Raw genomic sequence first — 10,720 nt, 5'->3', positions numbered from 1 at the left:
GAGGGGGGAGGGAGGGAGCAGGAAGGAAACCCTTTTATAAAACAGAGAAATCTGAGCCCACATTGTACTTTCTATGAGAAATGAGCAGAAACATGATTTTTTTTTTTAGGGGAATGATACTATTTGTGTTAAAAAAATAATTGAGTCCTCATCCTGTTAGGTAGCTAAGTATTTGTAATGAAAGGTTATGTCTCCCTGGCAGATGCTTTAAAATGGTTCAAGAGGGCTGGAGAGTTGGCTTAGAAGAGCTGGGTCTGAATCCCAGAACCCGCACAGTAGCTAGTAATTATCTGCAACTCCAGTTCCAGGAGATCCAATGGCCTCTTCTGTTCTCTACCAGCAAAGAAATAATATAAAGACAGGAAAACATAAATTTTAAAAGTATAAATGACAAAATCATATGCTTATAGCACACTTATAGCACACTTATTAAACCCAAAAGAATTATTTTCTCAAAGAAATTTATCACTATGCACCATCTCTTCTTAATGTACTCTGTAATTTCAAATATTTTTCAAGTACTAAGTTGATTAGCTAGTTAAAAAAAAATGAAAAGTAAATCAAGGCCCCTAGATAATCAAATTCTCAAACACTTGAAATTATTTTTCTAATATACTAAACCCTGTAAGCCTTCATAAAACATGGTTATTCATCTATTTTTTTTTTTTGAATCTCTACCATTTAACCACTGTTGTAAGTTTAAGGTTCTAGCAATGAATAAAAACATTCTTACCCTCAAAGAGCATATTAGGGGTTCTACAAGCTGTCTTGTATTTAACAGATCCTACTTCCTGTCAAAATGTATTAAAAGCAAACTAAGAACTAATCTGGTACAATTTACTACTGAAGAGACGAAAAAAATCTCAAAACTCAAATTCCCAAGTTACTTTGTTCCTCTGGTAAAGCAAGAGGGAAACACAAGCGCTTACAGAGTGAATCTTAATTGTAAATGGCAATCTGAAATCATCTGAACTGTAAGTGTACTCAAATAATAAATTATTTGCCAAAAGAACTTATCTCCATAATACAATTTATCAGCAATAAACTCTACCTAAAGAGTAATAAAGTTTCTTAGCCGGGTGTGGTGGTATGTGCCTTTAATCCCAGCACTGAGGAGGCAGAGGCAGATGGATCTCTGTGAATTCAAGGCCAGCCTGGTCTTTATAGTAAGTTCCAGGCCATCTGGGGCTACAGGGAGGCCCTGTCTCAAGAAGACCAAAAATAATAATAATAATAAATTTCTCTCTTCTGATCTCTGTGGGCATTGCATGCCATGGGTACACTTACCTACATGCAGGCAATACATGCATACATTATATTAATATAAATACTACCTAAGGAAAGGTTGTATTTTCTAGCAACAAAGTGAAGCAACAGCTAGGCAAACTGTATAGCACATCAGCATCTCATGTGCTGGCAGGCTTGAAGAATACAGGTTCATCCAGAAGCTATAAACCATCACAGCTAGCAGCAAATGAGACAAAAGGGATGAAATAGCACCACAATAGCACCACAATAAAGAGAGATCCTCTGGGGTTACAAAGACTTTCCAACAGAAATAATCATAAACAAAAATCCTAACCTGAACAAAGGGAGGACCTACACAGGAGATAAGTCACTAATTCTTAACAGAATATGTAGCATATGCATTTTAACCAACTGTAGTATAGTATTTTCATGTGGAACAAATTATGAACATTTAAAACAGTTTAAAACTATCTAGTACCCATGAGCCCCATTCCTGTCCCATGTCCAACTTCTCCATTCTGGGGCTGGTCAAACAGAAAGTATCATGGACCCAGGTCAAACAAAAGACAACTCCAACAACTTGATTACATTCTAAAAAGGAATTTAGTCATTGTTTTAAAGTTTATCTTGAATAATATCACTGACCTTGAAGACAACCATTATATGATTCTACCCGTATGAGGTGCTCAGAGTAATCAAGTATAATGTTAGTTGCCAGGGTCTAAAGGAGGGGAAAATGGAGTTAGTATTTTAAAGATTTTGAGCTTCAGACTAGAAAGATAAAAGAATTCTGGAGATGAAAGATGGTAACAGCTGCACAACAATGTGAATGAACTTAATACCAATATACTACACTCATAAAAATGGGTAATATGGAATTTTATGATATGGACATCTCTTTAAAAAAGTGTGTGCTAGAGGCTGCCAGAATGGAAAGGGGAGTCACCTCCAGTCACAAAGCTGAGGTCTGACATGAGCATTTTTCACTCTTCCCCTGGACTTTCCGTTTCAGCTCTCACTTATAAAAGCTTAGACGTCTTTATGAATTGAGTTAGTATAAGAAAAAGGTTAAACTCAAAATCAGTGACTTTTTTTCTTAAAAATACTGAGATCACAAAGCAAAATACTATCCCAAAATTTGAGGGGCAAAGAATGACCCACATAAGCTGAGGTTTGCTTACAGGAGCAGAACTATTGGAGTAATGCTTGATGACAACCTGAACAAACTGCTAGAAGTGGAGAGGGGCTCATTCAAGAGGGCCCAGAGGCTCGATATTGGCATTCCCAATACTACTTAGGCTTTCCAAACAGCTGGAAAACCGTCCTCATGACTGGCAGAGAGAAGAAAGCAACTATATTTAAATTCACTTGCAGAAAATATTTTCAATTACATACACCTAGAGCAGTCCTTCTAATAATGCGGCACTGCCCTCCTGGGCAAAATAATTTACCGGAAATTTATCTGGAGTTGAGGAAAAACAATCAATCAATTCCAGCCCCTCCAGCCTTCTTGTCTTGTATTGTGAGACAAAAAAAAAAAAAAAAAAAAAAAAAAAAGGATCTAGCAGTATAATCCTAGCACTTATAAGACTAAGACTAACATAGGAGGATCCATGCAGAGGAAGATTCACACATGTTCAAGACCAGCCTGGGTTATACAGTAAGACCCTATCTCAAAACCTAAAAATAGCTGGGTATGGTGGTACATGTCTTTAATCCTGGCAGAGGCAGGTAGATCTCTGTGAGATCAAGGCCAGCCTGGTCTACAAAGTGAATTCCAGGCCAGCTGGCCTACAGGGAGACCCTATCTCAAAAATGGACAAACAAAATACTCTAAAAATAAATAAATAAAATGAAAAATAAAAAAAATGCAAGTTATAGTCAATTATCATCTGCATCATTTCAATAGGTACAGAAAAGGCCTCTGGCAAAGTCCAACATTCCTTCATGTTAAGAGCCCCAAAGAACCCTAGAATAGAATGAAATACTTGGCACAATATAACAGGCTAAACAAACATATAGCTAGGATTATAGTAAACTGGGAAAATCCCAAAGCATTTCTGCTAGAATCAGAAATAAAACAAGGTGTCCACTCTTGTTCAATACAGTCCTTGATGTCTTAACTAGAGCAAGAAGACAAGAGACAGGGTTAGAAACAGGAAAGGAAGACATGTGCCTGTACATAAGAGACCCTAAAGATTCCACCAGAAAACTCTTAAAACTGATAAATCCTTTCAGCAAACAGAGCAAACATCAGAACTAGACTGAGATACGATGCTTACTTTAAAATTACAGAAAATTTCAAATAGTTCTGATTAATGTTATAGCAATTAACAGGAAGAAGAGACAAGTAAAAGCAGTAAAACACAATATGGTACTGGCAGAACAGCTACATAGATCAGTGTAACAGAACTGAGAATCCAGAAGTAGACCTGTATATATCTACAGTAAAATGATTTTTGACAAGATACAGGAATATTCAATAAAGAAGGAATGCCTTCCCAACCACTGATGCTGAGACACCTAGGTAGACATAGGAAAACAAAACTAGACTCAGATCTCCCACCATTATTTATTACTTAACATACATATATTACATCTAAAGAATTAAATACTAGTATGTAATAAAATGATTATAGCATTATTCTGAGTAGTCATAACATGCAAACAATTCAAATGCCTAGTTGATGATAAACGGAAAACAAAATGTAATATATCCATCCCATCACATATCATCAGCCATAAAAGCACTATGATACTGATGCATGCTATGATACAAATGAATCCTGAAAACATTCTGCAGTCACAAAGACCAGATATGATCCCACTTATATGACTGTCTAGAATAGGCAAATCTATACAGACATAAAATAGACCAATGGTTCTAAAGGTTCCGGGGGCTTAGAAAGAGGGTAGAATGACAGCTAAAGGACACAGAGTTTCTTTTAAAATGATGGAAATTTTCTTCTTTATTTAACTTTATTTTATTCTGTGTGTGTTATCTTCCTGGCCCAAGATGATGAAAATATTCTAAAAGAAACTATGACATCTGCACAATTCTGAACATACTATAAACCAATAAAGTGTGCATATAGTAGGTAGATGAACTGTATGGTAAGTGAATTATATCTGAATAAAACTATTAAAGGAAAAACAAAATATTCAGATATCCTCAGTGAATAAGTTCAACAAATGTTTCCAGTCATACAGAACCCACTCATAACTACTGGAATCTAGTCTACCAGAGAGAAATCATGGTCCACTTAAATTTGTTAACTGCCTACACACTAATGCAATGTGACAGAAATCTCAAAGCTTAAACTTATTTCTGAAAGGAGTTAAACATGTGCCTGAAAATACCAAAAACTTTAGTATACTAAAGAATTCATAGAAAATGTATCCCACTGAAGAAATATATAAGAAAAAAACATCAGAATGGTAACTAAGAGATTCAAAACTGCAACTCATGCTGTATAGCAAAACTGTCCTAGAGGAAAAGAGGAAAGGAGAGCTAATTTCTATAAAATTATACAAAACAGTATTAATATAATTAGTACAAAAATAGTATTAATATAAAAATAAATTTTATGCCAGGTGTGGTAGGGCACACCTTTAATCTCAGCACTTAGGAGGCAGAGGCAGGAGATCTCTGTGATATGAAGGCCAGGCTGAAGAGGATCAAATACATTGTATTAAATTCTCAAAGAACCAATAAAAATTCTTTAAAATTAAAAAAAAAGTAAAACTCATTCCTAAAACATTTAATAAAGACTTAAAACAACAGTCTCTGTAAACTCTTCCATCTCATCTACTTCTAATTTCTGTAGTTTGGGGTGTATTTGAGAGTTTTGTTAACTGAAAATCATACTAATTTAGATCCTCTACAAGGAAGACTGGAAAATTAATTCCAGTTCCAAAATCAAAAACTCAGAGAAGGGGAAAGAGAATAATCCATAGGCCACTTAACCTCTGCACCTTATCTCCCTGGTTTATATTCAGGTGTTGGGAGGTGAGCTTAAAATTTTTATTTTATCTTCACTGACTCAAACTCTGAAACTTCTGATCCAAGTCTGCTTGTTTTTCACATTGGCAAAAGTAACTGAAAATTAAGATTTTAGGCAGCCTGCCATATAAAAGTTATGATGTTTCACTTGTAATGAGTAGACTAGTCAAGAAAAAAATCCAGTAAAAATAATTAAATCAGGGCTGGAATGATGGCTCAATGGTTAAGGCTGCTCTTGCAGAGGACCTAGGGTTGGTTCCTAGCACACACACCGGCAGCTCACAACCGTCTGTAACTGGAGTTCCAAGGGATCTGATGCCCCCTTTTGGCCTCTACAGACACTGCAGGCACAAGGTGCACTCATACACGTAGGTAAGCACTCATACACATAAAATAAAAATAATAAAATCTTAAAAAATAAGATAAATATCTAGGTTAAATCTGGTAAACAGTTTAATGAACGAACAAACCTACATCAAGTATAATTATGACTTAAAATTAACAAAAATGCACACCTACCAAAATTCCTAAAATTAAAGACTTAACAACATATAAGAGTTACAGCAACTATAACTTAGGTTGGTAGTGAGAACTGATGAAACCATCCTGAAAAAACAAACTGTCAGTCTCTAGCACAGCTCAAGAAGCATTTCACTCAATAGCCCACCACTTCTACTCCTAAATACAAACACAACAGAATTAAGTATTTATGACACCAAGACTTGTTTAAGAATGTGCATAGCAACTTTATTCATTAAAGACAAAAGTAAGCACAATGGGGGCTGGAGAGATGGCTCAGCAGTTAAGAGCACTGGATGTTTTTGCAGAAAACCTGGGTTCGAATTCAAGCACCCACATGGTGGCTAATAACCATCTCTAACTCCAGTTCCAGGGGATCCGACACCTTCTGTCCCCTGTGTACACAGTATGACACAGGTGCACGTCCACATAAAAAAATATTTTTTTAATTTAAAAGAGAGTAAACATAATGTGTGTGTCCATCAATAGAAAATGGGGTAAAGTGTGATATATTCATCAAATAAAATGCCATTTGGTAATAAAAACTAACAAATTTTAACATGGGTGATAATATGGATACATCTCTTGGATTTATTACTGGAAGAAATTAGACACAAACTGTACATACTTTATGTACATGTATCTCTGTGAAGTTCCAAAATATATAAAACTAATCTATGATGCTAAAAGTCAGGATAGTGATCAAAATACAGTAATAGCTAGCATGGGGAATGAGTGACTTTTCTAGAATACCAGACGTATTCTGTCTTGACCTGAGAGGCAATGGTTACAAGATACACTTACATAAAAAAATTCACTGGTGCTGGGCATCATGGCACACACATGAAACCTCAGTGCCCAATAGCCGAGGTAGGAGGATCCCAAAAGGATCCTGAGTTCAAGGTTGGCTTCAGATACAAAGAAAAACTCTGTCTTTAAAATATAAATAAAAATTCACAGGCTATACTAAGGTTTATGCATTTTTTTTCATGTGTTATACCACAATAAAAATAAACCACCCCAGGAAGAAACATTTTAACATTCTTCCTCCAAATGCAGTTCTTTCTTGAAAAATAAATGAAAACAAATTTTTCTTTATGTACTCATAAGCTTCCCAAGAGTTTTACATCTCAGACATTATTAACTTGGAGCACGTGAAATTACATTCAACATCCACAGGACTGATTTATATGTGTTTGGCTAATTATATGTAGAGGGCATATGATCCTTAAAGATAGTTTTTACTCCTGATCTCTAACAGCATTTCTAGAAGATGCTCTTTAAGTAGTAAAGAATACAATAGTTTCCTTTAAAATGCATTCAGCAAATAGGTAAAGTAAAACTCCTATGCACCAGTGAAGGCTCTTCATTAAGCTAAGAGCCAGTGAGCAGCAAGAAAGTTACCTGACAGTAAGATCCTATTGCTGAAGATACTACATACCTGACTCACCAAACAAATAAGGAGAACTCAAGCTGGTACTGACTTCAAAACATCATCTGTTAGGAAGCTTTCAGAGTACTAGAAGGTGTTATGTTTACTGGCAGAAAAAGATAATCATCAATCTTACCCAGCTGTGAACCCTGCAAGCTACAGTAACAGCTGGCTTAGCAAAGGACCTGGGTTCAATTCCCAGCACCCACATGATGGCTAACAACTGTCCATAATTCCAGGTCCAGGAGATTCAAGTCACTCTTCTGACCTCTGCAGACAATGGACAACACAGGTGCACTTACATGCATGTAGGTAATACAATCATACACATAAAATAAAATTTTTTTTAATTTTCTTAATACAAGTAATTAGCTCAAAATGAATTCAAGAAGCAATTTCACATGAAAATGAGATCTAAAAATCAGAATTATCTCTACAATTTGGAGATTTGGGAAAAAAAAAATCTCAGAATATTCTTAGATGTCATAACTTTGCTCCTGAAGTTTTTTTTTTAACCAAAAAAATGGTTACAATCTATCCTGTTATTTTCTAAGTACTCAAAATTAATCTCAAAATCATAAAGTAAAATGTTTCCATGTTTAGTTCCTTTTGTGAACTGCACACTTAGGTCAGGGACGTGAAATAGCTCAGAGGGTAAAGGCAGTAACCACGCAAGCATGGCATCCAAGTTCCATCGACAGAAGCAATGTAAAGGTAGAAAGAATCAACCCCACAAAGTTGTCTTCTGACCACCACATGTACGTACACACACACACACACACACACACACACACACATCATACACATAATGAATCTAACAAAAAATTTTAATTCTCAGGTCAGCAGAGACAATCGCTAAGACCATAAATGGCAACTCTGCTACTTTCAGCTAGTGCCCCCTCTGAAGCCCTCTAGGTTAAGGAAATGAATTCAAAACTAGTCCACCGCCATTTCTCCTCCTTTACTTACATCTTGACACCACTAATTAGTATACTATCACCAAAATAAAAAACCAGGCACTGTTTAATGCAATTTCTGATTTAAAAAAAAAAAGGTGATTTCTACCAGGAATTCTATTAGAAATGGAAATCCTATAAATGAAAATTAATAAAGCTATTTCAACTCAGAAGCCACTATGTAGGTGTGTAACCTTACTCAGGCCAATATAACCTTTCCGTGACTGCAGTACTTCCTCCAGCAAATACGGGAATGGTCTGTTAGTTTTGTGACTCTGAATATATAATAGATGTAGATATTTCTCCCCGTCTGGACAGTCATTGATTAACTAGAGATGTGATCAGAAATAGCAATTGTGTGATACGTGATCATTCCTAGATAAGTAATCTAAGTATCCTTCCCTTTCTAACACTCTGTGAACTACTTAGAATCAAATGCTTTTACAACAAGCAGCTCAGACACAGAGAATATACATGAATTAGAGAACATCAAAACTTAGGAAATCTACTGGGCATGGTGGCACTTGTCTTTAATTAAATCTCTGTGAGTTCAAGGCCAGCCTGGCCTACATAGTGAGTTGGGCTACAGGGAGACCCTGTCTCAAAAAGACAAAAAAAAACTTAGAAAACCTTAATTACCTTAAGTACATAGATCTTAAGAAAGAATATGGCACTATTCATTTTTATATTTCAGAGATAAGTCTAACCATAAAACTTTAACATCTTACTTACTTTGCTAAATACGTAAACTACTGCTCACTAATATGAGCTACAATCCTGATATTCAGTACATGGGAATGACTGAAGAGATTCCTATGAAAAGAATTTACAGCAAAGCTTCCTGGAAAACTGAAATGTTTATCCTATTTCTTATTTGAAGACAGATGCACACTCAGATTTATACAGGAGTTAAAAGGTAAGCATTCAAACAGGTGTTTGGATGACTCTGTTAAGTGTTATTTCTAATGTCTTCATGTGGCCTCCGAATGTCAAAGATCTCTGTAAAGCAATTCCACCTTAGTGCCCAACTCTAAAAATGTCCAATTCCTTCTTCTTATTCCTTATAAAATTCCTATTCCCTCTGCCCAACTTTTAGCTATTAGAAAAACATCTTGATTTAAATGAACTGTTTTCTTCCACTTTTCTTCAGGGAAAAAAGGCAAAATCAGGAAGGATAAAAACTGTCTCCTATGGTCTAAAAGTGAAAATGTACAGAGGAAGGGAGATGAATTCATCAATATAGACAATATGTACCTATTATCACATTTTTGTTAGAAGCTGAAGATATGTAATCAAGATAAGGCCCTTTCCTGAAACAGTAAAATAGCCAAAAACAACAAAAAACAGCTAAAAAATTATCAATAAAATGCATAACCTATACCAAAAAGAGTATTTAACAACCTCAGAAGGATGGGAAGGCTTCCTGTGAAAAGATTAGCTAATAAAGCAAAATCTGGGAAACAGCACAGCATACTCATTAAAAAGAGCTACAGAATCAAGAAATAAGTCTCAGACAACATGGAAGGTCATGGAAGCCACTCTAAAGGACTGAACTTTATCACTACAATGACTATTTAAGGAACCGTGACACTTTTTTTTTTTTTTTTTTTCCCCAGAGCTGAGGACCGAATCTAGGGCCTTGCTCTTGCTAGGCAAGTGCTCTACCACTGAACTAAATGCCCTTTTACAGGGTCTATCTGCCAACTTCACTCACTATAAAGGTGGCCAGAAGGGGGAAATTGTGAAGTAACAAAAAGTGCAGTAAAGACACATAGTACCTCAAAGATTTTTTTCAGGGTATTTGAAACATAGATGTCTGAAATACAGATAGAGATTTAAAATATAACTTTGGCTTCTGTCATTTTTTAAAGTTAGTTGGCAAATTTTTTTTATTAATTAGAGTCACTTTAAAAGACACTATTCACAAGCTAGTTATGGTGGCATGCACCTTCAATTCCAGCACCTGGAAGGTAGAGGCAGGCAGATCTCTATGAGATCAAAGTCAGCCTGGTCTACACAGTGAGATCCAGGTCAGCTGGGGTTACAAGGAGACCCTGTCTGAGAAAACAAAAACAAAAAACAAACAGAAAAAGACACTATTCACCTTATTATACATATATCTAAGCATGAAGTCCAGTAAAAATGATTTCCCTTTACGAAAAGCTCCTGCGACAGATACCACGACTATGTTAAGATCCCGTATGTGCTCCTGCAGTAGTATCCGCTCCAGAGCTTCTTCATCAAGTTCAAAGTTATGGTCATCTTCATGAGCAAGAACAATCTGTACTGGACATGGTTTCTTCATAACCTCATCAGAGTTTACCAGGTCATCATCTTCATAATCTTCACCTACAATTTTAAAAAACAAAGAAACGGGTAACTTTAATCCCCACATTACTAACTTTCCCTTAAGGAACAACCTAAAGCAAAATTTCAAATATTCCCTCCTTCTCCATAGATCATGTCAGAATAGTTATAAAGAGATCTTCAAGTTCCTTTAGATTCTTTTAATCATTCTATTAAAAGACAGGGAAAAAAATCAGATTTTCAAATATATATATA

At 35.6% G+C, this 10,720-nt stretch overlaps 1 protein-coding gene across 4 annotated transcripts in view; it reads right to left on the bottom strand.

Annotated features, from left to right (window-relative positions):
• Positions 1-10,720, bottom strand: part of Atl2 (atlastin GTPase 2) — a 50,525-nt gene that overhangs the window by 19,630 nt on the left and 20,175 nt on the right. For 2 of the 4 annotated variants that reach the window (XM_008831529.2, XM_029562743.1), the window contains exon 2: positions 10,263-10,507. The exons of the other annotated variants lie outside the window; for them this stretch is intronic. In XM_008831529.2, the coding sequence (XP_008829751.1) occupies positions 10,263-10,507 (245 nt within the window). The remainder of the gene's footprint in view (positions 1-10,262; positions 10,508-10,720) is intronic. 4 annotated transcript variants of the gene reach the window in all.

The sequence above is a fragment of the Nannospalax galili genome, unplaced genomic scaffold (assembly GCF_000622305.1).
Source record: "Nannospalax galili isolate Female #2095 unplaced genomic scaffold, S.galili_v1.0 scaffold1735, whole genome shotgun sequence".
Taxonomy (NCBI): domain Eukaryota; kingdom Metazoa; phylum Chordata; class Mammalia; order Rodentia; family Spalacidae; genus Nannospalax; species Nannospalax galili.
This window is presented reverse-complemented; position numbering and strand designations above follow the sequence as displayed.